The sequence below is a fragment of the Triticum dicoccoides genome, chromosome 6B, assembly GCF_002162155.2.
Source record: "Triticum dicoccoides isolate Atlit2015 ecotype Zavitan chromosome 6B, WEW_v2.0, whole genome shotgun sequence".
Taxonomy (NCBI): domain Eukaryota; kingdom Viridiplantae; phylum Streptophyta; class Magnoliopsida; order Poales; family Poaceae; genus Triticum; species Triticum dicoccoides.
The window spans coordinates 344,392,759-344,410,277 of NC_041391.1; the positions used below are offsets into that span (position 1 = coordinate 344,392,759).

General features: G+C 49.1%; 1 protein-coding gene across 1 annotated transcript in view; it reads right to left on the minus strand.

Annotated features, from left to right (window-relative positions):
- LOC119321729 (protein PHYLLO, chloroplastic-like) overlaps positions 1 to 17,519 on the minus strand; it is a 41,139-nt gene that overhangs the window by 21,756 nt on the left and 1,864 nt on the right. Inside the window, exons 4-6 of the mRNA XM_037595286.1 lie at positions 15,555 to 15,857; positions 15,051 to 15,118; positions 14,250 to 14,408 (exon numbers count right to left, since the gene is read on the minus strand). Coding sequence (XP_037451183.1) covers positions 14,250 to 14,408; positions 15,051 to 15,118; positions 15,555 to 15,857 — 530 coding nt within the window. The remainder of the gene's footprint in view (positions 1 to 14,249; positions 14,409 to 15,050; positions 15,119 to 15,554; positions 15,858 to 17,519) is intronic.

The following is a 17,519-nucleotide window of genomic DNA, read 5'->3' on the forward strand; positions in this document are numbered from 1 at the left end:
GCAGAGCGGCGCGCCCACGTGCAAATCCTGCGCACTCTGGGGATCATCGGGATCGATCAGAAGATCACTGCCGCTGAGATGAAAGCCTACGACGACATGTTCGCAGCACCGCTACCCCTGACGGTCCTCAAGGCCATTGCCACACTGGTTGACCGCGAGATCCCAGTCTGCATGGCATCGGCTGCGACCGGCGGTGTCGACATTGCATGTGAAGGCTAGACCAGTCCACGCGCGTCTACCCGTCGATCCTGTTCTTATGGATCACGGCCTTAAGGTTGCTATCTGGAATGTACGCGGCATGAACGCGCGGGCTCGGCGATTTGCTATCCGGACGCTGCTGGACACCACCGGGGCCTCCATTGTATGCATCCAAGAAACAAAAATGGAGTTGATCTACTCGGCTATTGTCCTGGAGGCGCTTGGTTCCGAGTTCGATGACTACACATACCTCCCGGCCGATGGCACGCGTGGCGGCATCTTGCTGGCGTGGAAGAGCAGGGCCGTGAGACCCAATGTTCACCACCAATGTGATCACCGCTAAGGTGACCACAGCCACAGGCACACCTTGGTGGCTAACGGTGGTATACGGACCCCAGGAAGATGCCGACAAGGTCGCCTTCCTGCAGGAGCTTCGCGAGATCCTGTTGAGTGCCCTGAACCATGGATGGTTTGCGGCGACTTCAATCTCATCCTCCGCGACGACGACAAAAACACGGGCAACATCAACCGGCGTATGATGGGCAAATTTCGCCGTCTCACCAACGACCTCGCGCTCAAAGAGATCTACCTCAACGGGCGGCGCTACACTTGGTCCAACGAGCAATCACCGCCGACTCTCGTGCAGCTCGACAGGGTGCTTTGCACTGCTGATTGGGAGGACGCGCACAGCGGATGCCACCTACGATGCCTCGCGGCTGTGGTGTCAGACCATGCACCGTTGCTGCTGGACTGCTCACCCACGCCTACCTCACACAGACGGTTCCACTTTGAAGAGTACTGGCTACGCCTGGACGGATTCCACGATGTGGTGACCGCGGCCTGGGGCTCTACATACCACGCCGATCCCTTCCACCGCCTCATGCTACGGCTTCAAGCGACGGCGGCGCGCCTCACCAGCTGGAGCTCCAGGTCCACGGGCAATATCAAGGACAAACTCGCGATCTCACGGGAACTCATCTCGCGCTTCGACCACGCCCAGGAATCACGCAACCTCTCGCCACCAGAGGCTTGGCTCCGTAAGCAGCTCAAGATATCCTATCTTGGGCTCGCCTCCATGGAGCGCACGATCGCCCGGCAGCGTTCCCGAATTGCCAACCTCAAAGACGGCGACGCTAGCACCAGTTTCTTCCACCGGCAGTGCTCGTTCCGTCGGTAGAAGAATCACACCTATAGCCTGGCCGGGGACAGCAGGGTGCTCACGGACCACACCGACATGGCGGAGGCTGCCTTTGCCCACTTTGAGGCCTTGCTTGGCACGGCGACCAGCCGTGAGCACGCCCTGGACCTGTCTCAACTCATTGAGCCGACTGACCTTGCGGACCTCGACGCGCCATTCAGCGCGGAGGAGATCTGGGAGGCTGTCAAACGCCTCCCCGCTCGCAAGGCGCCGGGCCCCGACGGGTTCACAGCGGAGTTCCTCCGTGCATGCTGGACCATCCTCAGGCAGGACCTCCTCGACGTGTTCCAGCAACTTTATGACTTGCGAGGAAGGGGGTTCTACAAGCTCAACCAGGCATTGCTGACGCTGCTCCCCAAGAACGCCGACGCTCATGGGCTACGCGACTACCGACCGATCTGCCTGATACACCTCATGGCCAAAACTTTCGCCAAGGTGCTCTCATTACGACTTGGGGCCAAGCTGGACCACTTGGTTAGCCGCAACCAAAATGCATTCATCTCGAGAAGGAGCCTGCACGACAACTACGTCCTCGTCAAGCAATCACTCAAGCTGCTGCACCGGAGCTCCGAGAATTATGCTCAAGCTCAACCTCACGCGCGCCTTCGACTCCCTATCATGGCCTTTCCTCTTTGAGGTGCTGCGCCGGTACGGATTCGGGAACAGATTCTTGGAGTGGACGGCCATCCTCCTGTCCTCTGCCAGCACGCGCATCCTCCTGAACGGCGAGCCCGGCCCCCCCATATGGCACCGACAAGGGCTCCGGCAGGGCAACTCCATGTCCCCGCAGCTTTTCGTGCTCGCCGTCAACACTCTGGGACGGCTCCTACGACGCGCACACAGCCTGGGCATCCTGCAGCCTCTTCACCCACGACGTCACATCCCGGCGATCTCCCTCTATGCCGACGATGTCATGGTCTTCTGCCACGCCACGATGGAGGGCACCACTGCGATCAAGGAAATCCTCACCTTGTTCGGCAAGGCCTCCGGCCTGACGGTGAACTTCACCAAAAGCTCCGCTACCATCCTGCACGGCGACCAAGCGGCCATGGCGATGATCGCACACCTAGGCTGCCCGGCGGCGAACCTTCCAATCACCTACCTAGGCATACCCATGTCCACACGCCGCCCATCTGCCGCCCAGCTGCAACCCATGGTGGACGCGGTCGGCGCGCGCCTGCCGACATGGAAGGCCTGGCTGATGACTAAAACCGGGCGCCTCGCGCTGCTCAAGTCAGTCTTGTGCGCCATCCCAGTGCACCAACTGCTTGCATTCGCGCCCCCAAAAAAGACCCTCAAGCAGATCGAGAAGATCCAGCGCGGTTTCCTCTGGGCTGGCCGTGCAGCTGCCAATGGTGGACACTGCCATGTGAACTGGAGCAGAGTGTGCCACCCCATCGAGCTCGGGGGCCTTGGCGTGCGAGACCTTGAGCGGGCTGGCCTCGCCCTGAGACTACGCTGGCTATGGTTTTCCAGAATAGACCCGGAGCGAGCTTGGCAAGGGCTCGACCTCCAATTTTCGCCCACGGAACGTGCCCTGTTCTGGGCATCCACGTTCACGATCCTTGGGAATGGGCTGTCCGCCCTGCTCTGGGAGGACCGATGGATTGGCGGCCGATACGTGCGCGAGCTCATGCCCAACTTATACGGCTGCATACCCAAGCGACGACGAACGACGAGAACTGTGGCGGATGGGCTCAATGGCAACTCCTGGGCACGCGACATACAAGGAAACCTAGGTCTCCACGAGATTGGCCAGTATCTGCAACTTTGGCAGATCATGCAGCGCACCGAGCTTTCCACCATACCGGACAAGTTGATTTGGCGCTGGACAGCGAGCGGCAACTACTCCGCGCAGTCCTGCTACACGGCGACCTTCCATGGAGCAACGGCCTGCCACTCATGGAAGCTGATTTGGAAATGCTGGGCGCCACCGCGAGTCAAGTTCTTCCACTGGTTGGCCAACCAGGACTGATGCTGGACGGCTGAGAGGCTGGCTCGCCATGGCCTCCAGCATCACCCCCGCTGCCTCCTTTGTGACTAGCAACAGGAAACGATGCGACACCTCATGCTGGAATGCCCTCTCGCCCGTCAGGCATGGCACGAGACACTGGCCTGGCTTCGCATCCCGGCCCCGATCCCCTCGCAGGAACCATCGCTTACGGACTGGTGGAGACAGGCCAACGAAGACACGCCGCCGACACTGCGCAAGGCCCTGAAATCTGTCGCATTGCTTGTGCCTTGGATGGTCTGGAAGCACCGAAACAGCTGCGTCTTTGATAATGCGACGCCTTCCCTCAACACACTACTAGATAGCATTAGGGACGAGGCCCGCTCATGGGCGGCAGCAGGGGCACCTGGTCTCCGACTTGTGCTGCCCCAAACCTGGGATGTGCACTAATTAACCGGCTGTAACCTGCACATCCTCGGATGATTGTAACTGAACCCCTCCTTGTCAATGCAAAGAAACGCAAAGCTTTTGCGTTTTCTCGAAAAAAAATCCCGAGCTCTTCGCAATGCTAAAAGCTGCGGAGGTAGAAATCAAGAAGGAGCATCAAGTGTTGATGGTCAAAAAGACCACTAGTTTCAAGAAAAAGGGCAAAGGGAAAAAGAAAGGGAACTTCAAGAAGAACAGCAAGCAAATTGCTGCTCAAGAGAAGAAACCCAAATCTGGACCTAAGCCTGAAACTGAGTGCTTCTACTGCAAGCAGACTGGACACTGGAAGCGGAACTGCCCCAAGTATTTGGCGGATAAGAAGGATGGCAAGGTGAACAAAGGTATATGTGATATACATGTTATTGATGTGTACCTTACTAGAGCTCGCAGTAGCACCTGGGTATTTGATACTGGTTCTGTTGCTAACATTTGCAACTCGAAATAGGGACTACGGAATAAGCGAGCACTGGCCAAGGACGAGGTGACGATGCGCGTGGGTAAAGGTTCCAAAGTCGATGTGATCGCAGTCGGCACGCTACCTCTACATCTACCTTCGGGATTAGTTTTAGACCTGAATAATTGTTATTTGGTGCCAGCGTTGAGCATGAACATTATATCTGGATCTTGTTTGATGCGAGACGGTTATTCATTTAAATCAGAGAATAATGGTTGTTCTATTTATATGAGTAATATCTTTTATGGTCATGCACCCTTGAAGAGTGGTCTATTTTTATTGAATCTCGATAGTAGTAATACACATATTCATAATGTCGAAGCCAAAAGATGCAGAGTTGATAATGATAGTGCAACTTATTTGTGGCACTGCCGTTTAGGTCATATCGGTGTAAAGCACATGAAGAAACTCCATACTGATGGACTTTTGGAATCACTTGATTATGAATCACTTGGTACTTGCGAACCGTGCCTCATGGGCAAGATGACTAAAACACCGTTCTCCGGTACTATGGAGAGAGCAACAGATTTGTTGGAAATCATACATACAGATGTATGTGGTCCAATGAATGTTGAAGCTCGTGGCGGATATCGTTATTTTCTCACCTTCACAGATGATTTGAGCGGATATGGGTATATCTACTTAATGAAACACAAGTCTGAAACATTTGAAAAGTTCAAAGAATTTCAGAGTGAAGTGGAAAATCATCGTAACAAGAAAATAAAATTTCTACGATCTGATCGTGGAGGAGAATATTTGAGTTACGAGTTCAGTTTACATTTGAAACGATGCGGAATAGTTTCGCAACTCACGCCACCCGGAACACCACAACGAAATGGTGTGTCCAGACGTCGTAATCATACTTTACTAGATATGGTGCAATCTATGATGTCTCTTACTGATTTACCGCTATCGTTCTGGGGTTATGCTTTAGAGACGGCCGCATTCACGTTAAATAGGGCACCATCAAAATCCGTTGAGACGACGCCTTATGAACTATGGTTTGGCAAGAAACCAAAGTTGTCGTTTCTTAAAGTTTGGGGCTGCGATGCTTATGTCGAGAAACTTCAACCAGATAAGCTCGAACCTAAATCGGAGAAATGTGTCTTCATAGGATACCCAAAGGAGACAGTTGGGTACACCTTCTATCACAGATCCGAAGGCAAGACATTCGTTGCTAAGAATGGATCCTTTCTAGAGAAGGAGTTTCTCTCGAAAAAAGTGAGTGGGAGGAAAGTAGAACTTGATGAGGTAACTGTACCTGCTCCCTTATTGGAAAGTAGTTCATCACAGAAATCGGTTCCTGTGACACCTACACCAATTAGTGAGGAAGCTAATGATATTGATCATGAAACTTCAGATCAATTTCCTACTGAACCTCGTAGGTCTACCAGAGTAAGATCCACACCAGAGTGGTACGGTAATCCTATTCTGAAGTCATGTTACTTGACCATGACGAACCTACAAACTATGAGGAAGCGATGATGAGCCCAGATTTCGCAAAATGGCTAGAGGCCATGAAATCTGAGATGGGGTCCATGTATGAAAACAAAGTATGGACTTTGGTTGACTTGCTCGATGATCGGCAAGCCATTGAGAATAAATGGATCTTTAAGAAGAAGACTGACGCTGATGGTAATGTAACTGTCTATAAAGCTCGACTTGTTGCGAAAGGTTTTCGACAAGTTCAAGGGGTTGACTACGATGAGACTTTCTCACCTGTAGCGATGCTTAAGTCTGTCCGAATCATGTTAGCTATTGCTGCATTTCATGATTATGAAATCTGGCAAATGGATGTCAAAACTGCGTTCTTGAATGGATTTCTAGAAGAAGAGTTGTATATGATGCAGCCAGAAGGTTTTGTTGATCCAAAGGGTGCTAACAAAGTGTGCAAGCTCCAGCGATCCATTTATGGACTGGTGCAAGCATCTCGGAGTTGGAATAAACGCTTTGATAGTGTGATCAAAGCATATGGTTTTATACAGACTTTTAGAGAAGCCTGTATTTACAAGAAAGTGAGTGGGAGCTCTGTAGCATTTCTGATATTATATGTAGATGACATATTATTAATTGGAAATGATATAGAATTTCTGCATAGCATAAAGGGATACTTGAATAAAAGTTTTTCAATGAAAGACCTCGGTGAAGCTGCTTACATATTGGGCATCAAGATTTATAGAGATAGATCAAGACGCTTAATAGGACTTTCACAAAGCACATACCTTGATAAAATTTTGAAAAGGTTCAAAATGGATCAGGTAAAGAAAGGGTTCTTGCCCGTGTTACAAGGTGTGAAGTTGAGTCAGACTCAATGCCCGACCACTGCAGAAGATAAAGAGAAAATGAAAGATGTTCCCTATGCTTCAGCCATAGGCTCTATCATGTATGCAATGCTGTGTACCAGACCTGATGTATGCTTAGCAATAAGCTTGGCAGGAAGGTACCAAAGTAATCCAGAAGTGGATCACTGGACAGCGGTCAAGAACATCCTGAAATACCTGAAAAGGACTAAGGATATGTTTCTCGTATATGGAGGTGACAAAGAGCTAGTCGTAAATGGTTACGTCGATGCAAGCTTTGACACTTACCTGAACGATTCTAAATCGCAAACTGGATACGTATTTTTATTAAACGGTGGAGCTGTAAGTTGGTGCAGTTCTAAACAAAGCGTCGTGGTGAGATCTACATGTGAAGCGGAGTATATAGCTGCTTCAGAAGCAGCAAATGAAGGAGTCTGGATGAAGGAGTTCATTACCGATCTAGGTGTTATACCTAGTGCATCGGGACCAATGAAGATCTTTTGTGACAATACTGGTGCAATTACCTTGGCAAAGTAATCCAGATTTCACAAGAGGACCAAGCACATTAAGAGACGCTTCAATTCCATCCAGGACCAAGTCCAAGTGGGAGACATAGAGATTTGCAAGATATATACGGATCTGAATGTTGCAGACTCATTGACTAAGCCTCTCTCACGAGCAAAACATGGTCAGCACCAAGACTCCATGGGTGTTAGAATCATTACTATGTAATCTAGATTATTGACTCTAGTGCAAGTGGGAGACTGAAGAAAATATGCCCTAGAGGCAATAATAAAGTTATTATTTATTTCCATAGAAGTCACAACAGTGCGGTCATCACCGAGAGCGGCTCGAGCAAGAAGATCCTGAATATATTTTTTCTGGGAGATGAAGAAGCCATCAGAGGTCGAAGAAACATCAATCCCAAGAAAATAGTGAAGTGGACCAAGTTCAGACATGAGAAACGGGTCGCGAAGGCGAGCCTTAACAAAGGCAATGTAGTCAGAGTCGTCACTAGTGATGATCATGTCATCTACATATAGAAGGAGAAGATGAAGGAAATATGCCCTAGAGGCAATAATAAAGTTATTATTTATTTCCTCATATCATGATAAATGTTTATTATTCATGCTAGAATTGTATTAACCGGAAACATAATACATGTGTGAATAAATAGACAAACAATAAGTGTCACTAGTATGCCTCTACTTAACTAGCTCGTTTATCAAAGATGGTTATGTTTCCTAGCCATGGACAAAAGAGTTGTCATTTGATTAACGGGATCACATCATTAGGAGAATGATGTGATTGACTTGACCCATTCCGTTAGCCTAGCACTTGATCGTTTAGTATGTTGCTATTGCTTTCTTCATGACTTATACATGTTCCTGAAACTATGAGATTATGCAACTCCCGTTTACCGGAGGAACACTTTGGGTGCTACCAAACGTCACAACGTAACTGGGTGATTATAAAGGAGTACTACAGGTGCCTCCGAAGGTACATGTTGGGTTGGCGTATTTCGAGATTAGGTTTTGTCACTCCGATTGTCGGAGAGGTATCTCTGGGCCCTCTCGGTAATGCACATCACTATAAGCCTTGCAAGCAATGTAGCTAATGAGTTAGTTACGGAATGATGCATTACGTAACGAGTAAAGAGACTTGCCGGTAACGAGATTGAACTAGGTATTGGATACCGACGATCGAATCTCGGGCAAGTAACATACCGATGACAAAGGGAACAACGTATGTTGTTATGCGGTTTGACAAATAAAGATCTTCGTAGAATATGTAGGAACCAATATGGGCATCCAGGTTCCGCTATTGGTTATTGACCGAGAATGGTTCTAGGTCATGTCTACATAGTTCTCGAACCCGTAGGGTCCGCACGCTTAACGTTACGATGACAGTTTTATTATGAGTTTATAAGTTTTGATGTACCGAAGTTTGTTCGGAGTCCCGGATGTGATCACGGACATGACGAGGAGTCTCAGAATGGTCGAGACATAAAGATTGATATATTGGACGGATATATTCGGACACCGGAAGTGTTCCGGGAGTTTTCGGAGAAAACCGGAGTGCCGGAGGGTTACCGAACCCCCCCCCCTCGGGAGAGTAATGGGCCTTATGGGCCTTAGTGGAGAAGAGAGAGGGGCGGCCAGCATGAGCCGCGCGCCCCCTCCCCCTCTGGTCCGAATTGGACTAGGAAGGGGGGGCGGCGCCCCCCCTCTTTCCTTCTCCCTCTCCCCCTTCCTTTCCCCTCCTAGTAGGAGTAGGAAAGGGGGAGTCCTACTCCTACTAGGAAGAGGACTCCGAGGACTCCTCCTCCTGGCGCGCCCTCTAGGGCCGGCCGGCCTCCCCCCTTGCTTCTTTATATACGGGGGCAGGGGGGCACCCTAGAACACAGAAGTTGATCTACGGATCGTTCCTTAGCCGTGTGCGGTGCCCCCCTTCCACCATATTCCACCTCGGTCATATCGTCGCGGAGTTTAGGCGAAGCCCTGCGCCGGTAAAACATCATCATCGTCACCACGCCATCGTGCTGACGGAACTCATCCCCGAAGCTTTGCTGGATCGGAGCTCAGGGATCGTCATCGAGCTGAACGTGTGCTGAACTCGGAGGTGCCGTACGTTCGGTGCTTGGATCGGTCGGATCGTGAAGACGTACGACTACATCAACCGCGTTGTCATAACGCTTCCGCTTACAGTCTACGAGGGTACGTGGACAACACTCTCCCCTCTCGTTGCTATGCCATCACCATGATCTTGCGTGTGCGTAAGAATTTTTTTGAAATTACTACGTTCCCCAACAGAAGAGTCCGACCACGAGGAGACGTGTGAATAAACAACGCGGGATCAATGATCGCTGGGCGAGAAGCCAGCAGCAGTCACCACAGAGGTGAACCGCTCGAACCAGGGGCGAGGGGCCTGTTTAAGACCATAGAGGGAGCGGCGAAATCGACAGACCATACCATCAGGAGCATAGTACCCCGGTGGTGGCTGCATATAGACCTCCTCACGCAACTCACCATTGAGAAAAACGTTCTGGACATCAAGTTGAGATACAAACCAATGACGAACAAAAGCCACATCAAGGAGAGTGCGGACAGTGGTCATATGGGCCACAGGAGCGAATGTCTCATCATAATCGCGCCCCTGCTCTTGTTGAAAGCCACGAGCCACAAGACGAGCTTTGTAGCACTCAAGAGAACCATCGGAGCGAGTCTTAATCTTATAGACCCACTTGCAGGTGATGGGACGAACACCGGAAGGAAGGGAAACCAGATCCCATGTGCCCGAGCGCTCAAGGGTAGCAAGCTCCTCACCATCGCAAGCTGCCATTCAGGCTGGGTCATTGTAGTCCGATAGGAAGTATGCTCAGCAACAACAGAGAGTCCGATAGGAAGTGGTCAGGTGAATAACAATCAGGTGGGGGCGAGGCCGAGCACGGAGGTTATGAACCAAGGGAGGCATGAAGGGAGGCGCTCCGGAAGTGGAAGGCGCGCTAGTAGAATCATCCTCAAAACGAGGACGTTGAGTGTAGTGGAGAGGAAATGGAGAGAGGGCGACAGACGAGAGAGGATGGTGGAGAGATGGATGGAGGGGAAGGTGGTGTCGATGGTGGATGAGGAAGAGTGAGATGTGTCGGAGAAAGGGGGGAGACATGAGGCACATAAGAGGGTGTGTCGGAAAGGAGAAGAAAAGAAATATCATCCACAGAGAAGCTCGAGGAAGGACACGGGTAGTAAGAACGAGACTCATCAAAAGTCACATCACGCGAAATGCGCAGCCAACGACCAACAGGATCCGAACATCGATAACCCTTATGCTCATCACTGTAGCCAAAAAAAACACACTCAACCGACTGAGCGGTCGATTTGGTGCGTTCTCGGTTCTCGCGGGGCAAGAACATAGCGCACACATCCAAACATCCGAAGAGCGGAGTAGTCAGGAGAATGACCAGTGAGACACTCAATAGGAATACCACCCTGCAAGGCAATCGATGGCTGAATGTTGATGAGATAGGTGGATGCAGAAACGGCCTCAGCCCAAAAGTGGGGTGGAAGGGAAGCGGCGATCATCATCGCACGAGTCGTCTCAAGTAGATGACGATGCTTACGTTCGCAACGCCATTCTAAGCATGGGCACCAAGACATGACAACTGGGCAAGAGTACCCTGTTCCGCAAGAAAACCACACAACATCTGGGAGATATATTCTCCAGCGGAGTCGGCACGAAAAGTACGAATAGGCGTGGAAAACTGGGTGTGAACCATGGCAGCAAATCGTCCGTATATAGAGAGAACCTCACTACAAGATTTCATAAAGTAGAGCCAAGTGTAGCGAGAGAAATCATTAATAAACAAAACATAGTAGCGATGACCACCTTTCGAATCAAAGGGAGCACGACCCCATACATCAGAATAAACTAAGTCAAAAGGACGCTGAGACATCGACTCACTATTAGGATAAGGTAACTGGGTCTGTTTTCCAAGTCTACAATCATCACAATGTAGAGAAACATCTCCAGAGAAAAACCCTAAGAGATGGGCACGCGGCGGCGGCTGCGGGACGAGGATGAGATGGCTAGGTAGGACCGGACAAATCCAGATAGAGGAAGCAGCAGATCCGGGTGGGGACTGCCAGCGCGGGCGGATCTGGTTACGGGCGAAGTAGGCACGGAGTTGCATCGTGCGAGGGAGAGGCTAACCTAGTATCTGATACCATGTTGGATAATGAGCAACTAACTTTCACAGGGGGCCAAAGGCCAATACATGTACATGTGAGGTAAACTGCAGGAAGCCCTTATACAATGGGGATATACAGAAAAGAGGACTATACACATCTAACAATCAGATCGTTGATGTTTCAAATGAATGTACAGAAGAATTTATGGAGTGAAGCTGTGATGACAACGGCCTATCTGATAAACCGTATACCATCTAGAGTTTTGGGTATGAAGTCTCCATGTGAGATTCTATTGGGTGAAAGAGAATTTAAATTGCCTCCAAAGGTGTTTGGATGTGTGTGCTTTGTCCATGATCACCGTCCAGGTATAGGCAAGCTGGATCCCAGGGCGACAAAGTGTATTTTGTTGGCTATGCGCCAAAAAAGAAGGGATATATGTGCTGTAATCCAGTTGAGAAGAAGTTGTTGTGAGTATGGATGTGACTTTTCGGGAGTCTGAGCCATACTACAAGAATGCAGGGGACCTGGAGCAGTTTTTGGGTGAATTCTCCCCAGTCATTGAGGGTGATGACATTAAGAGTGGTGACAGGAGAGAGGGGGGTAGTGGAGGCACTATGGGAGAATAAGCAATTGTTAGAGGCACTATGGGAGAGGAAGGAGTTGTGGGAACCATTCCCTGCCCTACGGTGATTTCTTCTCCTGAGAGACCGGTTGCAACCAAGGAGTTGCAGGTGTATGAGAGAAGGCATTTTCACAATAAGGGGAAGCAAACAGTATGTGCAACCAAGGAGTTGCAGGTGTACCAGAGAAGGCATCTTCGCAATCAGGGGGAGCGAACAGTAGATGAAAATGAACAAGTTGCACGAGCTGAGGAGGAACTACAATAGTCTGAACCCCTAGAGCAGCCACAGAGCCAGGATGATATTCATGTTCCAGGCCTCTCACCATCAAGATCCTCATCATCATCAGAGATAGGTGATGATGCTTCTCCGTCTTCATTGCATTTGGAATTGCCTATTGACCAACACAGAGCAATTAGAAGTAATGCTGGAAAGCCCCCAGATTGGTATGGTTTTAAACATGACATTGCCAATTTTGTGTCACACTCAAGCATTTCACCTGCATACAAAGCATTCATTTCATCTCTTCAATCTGTATCCATTCCAAATGATTGGAGAACAGCAAAGCAGGATCCCAGGTGGATGGAGGAGCTTAGTGCACTCCAAAAGAACAAGACATGGGATCTTGTGCTACTCCCACCCGGAAAAAGGGTAGTGGGCTGCAAGTGGGTGTTCACAGTGAAGCAAACCCCCGAGGGGAAGGTGGACAGGTACAAGGCAAGATTGTTCGCTAAAGGTCATAGTCAAACTTATGGAATAGACTATGATGAGACCTTTGCACCTGTAGCAAAGATGAGCACTGTGAGGACACTAGTTTCTTGTGCTGTGAATTTTGGATGGGCACTTCATCAATTGGATGTGAAAAATGCATTCCTCCATGGGGACCTACATGAGGAGGTCTATATGGAGATACCACCTGGATTCGGAAATAGTCAAACAGATGGAAAGGCATGTAAGCTTAAGAAATCTTTATATGGTCTCAAGCAATCTTCCCGGGCATGGTTTCATAGATTCAAGCGCGTGGTTGTTGGGATGGGATACTCCCAGTGCAATGGAGACCATACAGTCTTCTACATGCATAGGGAGAAACACATCACTATTCTAGCAGTGTATATTGATGATATAGTGATAACTGGTGATGACGCAGCAGAAATCAAGTATCTAAAGGAGAGACTGGGGAAGGCATTTGAGGTCAAAGATCTAGGACCACTTCGGTATTTTCTTGGGATTGAGATTGCTCGCTCATCCAAGGGAGCAATTCTGACCCAAAGGAAATATGTTCTTGATCTGCTGAATGAGACAGGGATGTTGGGATGTCGTCCTATTGCCTCACCTATGGATAGGAACCACAAAAATAAGTGCTCTATCAGGTGATCCTGTCAACAAGGAGAGTTATCAGAGGCTAGTGGGGCGTCTAATCTACCTCTGTCACACAAGACCTGATATATCATATGCAGTGAGTGGTGAGCCGGTATATGCATGACCCAAGGGTTGGGCACATGGAAGCCGTTTATCGTATCCTAAGGCACTTGAAAGGAAGTCCAGGAAAGGGACTATGGTTCAAACTAAACCAACACCTTGATGTGGAAGGGTACTGTGATGCTGATTGGGCAAGCAACATAGATGACAGAAGATCCACATCAGGCTATTGCATATTTGTGGGAGGTAATCTTGTGTCATGGAGGAGCAAGAAGCAAGATGTTGTAGCAAGGTCTACTGCAGAGGCTGAATATAGAGCTATGGCTGTAAGCGTGAGTGAGATGATTTGGATGCGGAGCCTGCTGTCAGAGCTTCGAGTATTAAGAAACAACACAATGGTGCTGCATTGTGATAACAAGTCTGTAATAAACATTGCTAATAACCCTGTTCAGTATGACCGCACCAAACACATCGAGATTGATAGATTCTTCATAAAGGAGAAGATAGATGGTGGAATGTTAAAGCTAGGTTATGTAAAATCTGGTGAGCAATTAGCAGATTGTCTAACTAAAGGGTTAGGACCTAGTAATGGTGCTGTAATCTGTAGCAAGATGGGCATGGTTGACATCTTTAACCCATCTTGAGGGGGAGTGTTGGTGTGTGTGTGTAATACTCTGGTTGTACAGGGTCTAAACTGAAAGAGTTAATAGAAGGGAGAGGGTGTCCAGGGGGAGACACGACAGATATTTTCCCCCCAAATTCAATAATCAACTTCCAAAATCAACTATAGTATATCCTATGTAGCTTCAGGACCAACTATTGTTACAGTGTAGTTCTAATAGCAAAATCTAGTTATAAATAAGAAAAGCGCTTGAAAATTTCACATCCATGATGCAAGTAAGCAACTAAGCTGCAAGTAAATCACTTGTTTTTACCTGTGTGCATCACAGAGTTTAGAAATCGATATGTCATGTGAGGTGTAGAAGTATTTCTGCAAAATTTGGGGCGAAGCTGTTTTTGCAACTGGTAGAAGGCTGAAGATTGCACCACCATGGTTGTTGATTACAATCACTGTCATGGGTTTCCTCTGGGCCCTTCAATAATGTCAAAGAATTATAAAAAATAAATATATCTTTCACTATCCTGAAAGAATATAATTTAAGCACATGATGATAAAAATTAGCTTTGGCTAAAATACCAATAGGGAAAATACCCCTTTGGTTCTCGGGTGCCAGTGCACCTGATATGGAAAGTGCGAAAGAAGTCAAAATTCTGACACTTTTTGGAAACAAACTTGATCTCCTGTTGTACTCATATAAAAAGTTCCGCGGAGGAAAAACTCCTGTCGACTTCAGGGAAAAAAACACAAATTTTCGAGGACAAAAAGTGTGAATAGAAAGTTGTATATAGTGTTGATTTTTTTTCCACCCAGAATACATGAAAACCATTCCTTGGCGAAACTTTTTACAGGATAATAACACTTGATCATGTTTGTTTACAAAATGTTTCAGAAATTTTTAACCTTTTTTGCAATTTGGGTGCACTGGCACCCAAACGTCTGCCTCTGTACCAATAGTCAATACTAATCTATGATTTTATGTAAATGATAAAGTGAATATGAATGCCAGCGTGAAACATAAATTGTGGAAAGGACATTGGCTGCGATAGTGGATAGAAAGGTTCAAACTTTGCAGGGTGGAAAGGGACTGGTGCAGAGAAGGGTTCAAACTGCAAACCTTTGGTTGAGAAGTGACAATCCGTTCGTATCATGAAGAAAAGATACATCACCAACCACACAGCATACCTGACAATAATGCAGCTATAGTCAATTTCTTGCCGAAAGCCTACAATGGCATTTGGTATTCTCCAGTAAAGGTTCAGCATAAATGTATTAGAAACTTTGTTTGAATGAATGTGATGCTACAGTTCACTCAAATTTAGTACTATGAGAAGTACCCTTATGTTAAGGTTATGTCAAAGTTGACTAGAAAATGCACGAGAAAAGATTATCAGCTATTCAGAATAGTTTGAGAACTACTGCTGACTATGATAGGTTATTTGTCTCTTTCTCTCTAGGACATAACTAGGAATATCATCTCTGGGGAGTTACATTTTCTTTCACTCTTCATCCCTAGTTTAGTACAGAAAACTCCACATTTCATATTTAATATAACCAATTCAATCACACATGATATCTGTGGAGTTTTCATGCTGCTTCATGAGCTGGACAAATGACTTACATGCTTGTTTGACCCAACAGCAAATCCGATCGCTGTGCTAAGCAAACCATCAATACCACTTGCTCCTCGGTTCCCAGACACTGTTGCACCAATGAAATCTGGAATATTATGCATCATCATGTTACCTCCGTTGGTGGTATGGTCAAGCCAGCCCTTCCCAAACATGTTCAAGTCTCGAATGACCATGCTATTCCCAACAAACATGGCAGCATTACCATAAAGTGCCTCTCCAATTACATGTGCAACATATGGTTCTGTAAGCGAGAATTCCGCATGTACATGAAACATTATTTCCTGTGAAACCTGGAATAAGAAGCAGTTATCAAAACGAAAGGCAGTTGAAACCAATCAGAAGTTTATTAGTCATTTCCAGGGAGATGGAGCTCCGGTAAAAGCTCTGTTCAATATGGGCAGAACTAAATTAACTACAGCCTGCTGTTTACTTCATTTTCATCTCTTGAGTGATAATATTAAATTATTCATGTTAGCTACAAAGTTTATATAGAAAACATATGAAGTGTCGATACTATTTTCAAGCTTCAATGAGTGGCAAACTCTTGTACTCATTGTTATAGCCTAGATGTAACATATAAAAGCGTGCTGGAGTGAAGGATTGCAAGAAACGACGAAGTCCATAGAGGACTGATTGTACATATGGAGAAGCTATGCTTATCTATCCATTACTGAGAAAGGCTTCCGCCCCGCTTTATATATAAAGCAAAGATCAACATCACCCGGTACAAATGCACACCACCACCCCACACACCTAAGGCAAGATACATCGGCGCTGAGCGCAGCAACACCCCCTAGCACTACCACGAAGAGATGAAGCCGCATACGATGAACCGTGGACTCCAAGATGGCGCCTTCAGGAAGGATACGACACCGGAGCGCCGCCACCTCCCGATCCGAGGATCAGAGTTTCCCCTGGAGCCGCACGACGGGCAATGAGAGCCGCGACGATGCCTTCAAGAAGGGAACGAGCTTCGCCGCCACCGGTCCGTCCAAAGATAGAACAGGTTTTCACCCTGGCCAACACTCACCGCCACCGAACACCACAACCCGGCTACCACGCCGCCCACACGGCCATGGCCACCGGGCAGCACCAAGCCACGGTCTCTGCCCAAGAGCACTGCGCTATCACCACCAGGGCCGCCGCCCCGGCATCCAAGACCTTGACACCACCTCACCCGAGACCCGCCGCAACCCCAACCAAAGAGACGAGCGGAAAGGTCCCACCTTTCGTACCCATGGGCGACCCCCAGCATCGAGACCCAATAGGCCGGCCAGCACTGGCATCCATCGCCGGTCCTGCATCCCCGAGCGCGAGACGAGCTCGGTCCGACAGCACCGTGAGGGGGACGAGATCAGTCCTGCTGCACCGTGCACGAGACGAGCTCGGCCCTGTTGCACCGGGCGCGAGACGAGCGATGGACCGCAGCTGGGAGAGGGCCATCCCTTCGATGGAAGTGGCACCCGGGCAACAAGGAGATGGGGCGAAGGTCGAACGGTCCAAACGCAGACGAGCGGACGCCGGAGAAGCCAGCCGCCGTCGCAAGCAGATCCGCCGAGCCACCGTGTAGCCGCCACGACACCGGGAGGCCATCACCCCGAACCTCCCCACGGCCGGAGCAACGGCCACACCCGGCCGCTGCCCAACCCGCGCCGCCCGGCGCGCTTCAAGCGTCGGAGCCACCGGACAGGCACCACCAGATCGGCCCCGCGCCATCACCGGGCTGGGCAGATCGGAGCCAGCCCCTGCAGCAGCCGGCCACACCACCCAGGCCCGCGCGCACCACCACTACCATCCGGGAGGACGGATCCATGCCGTCCTCGGCCCGCGCCTCGACGGAAGAGGCCCGACGGATCTGGCCGAAGCCCAGCCGCCACCACCGCCACCGCCATGCGCACCGCCAGCCACCGCGCCGCCAGATGCCCAGCAACGCCCGCCGCCGCAGCAGCGCG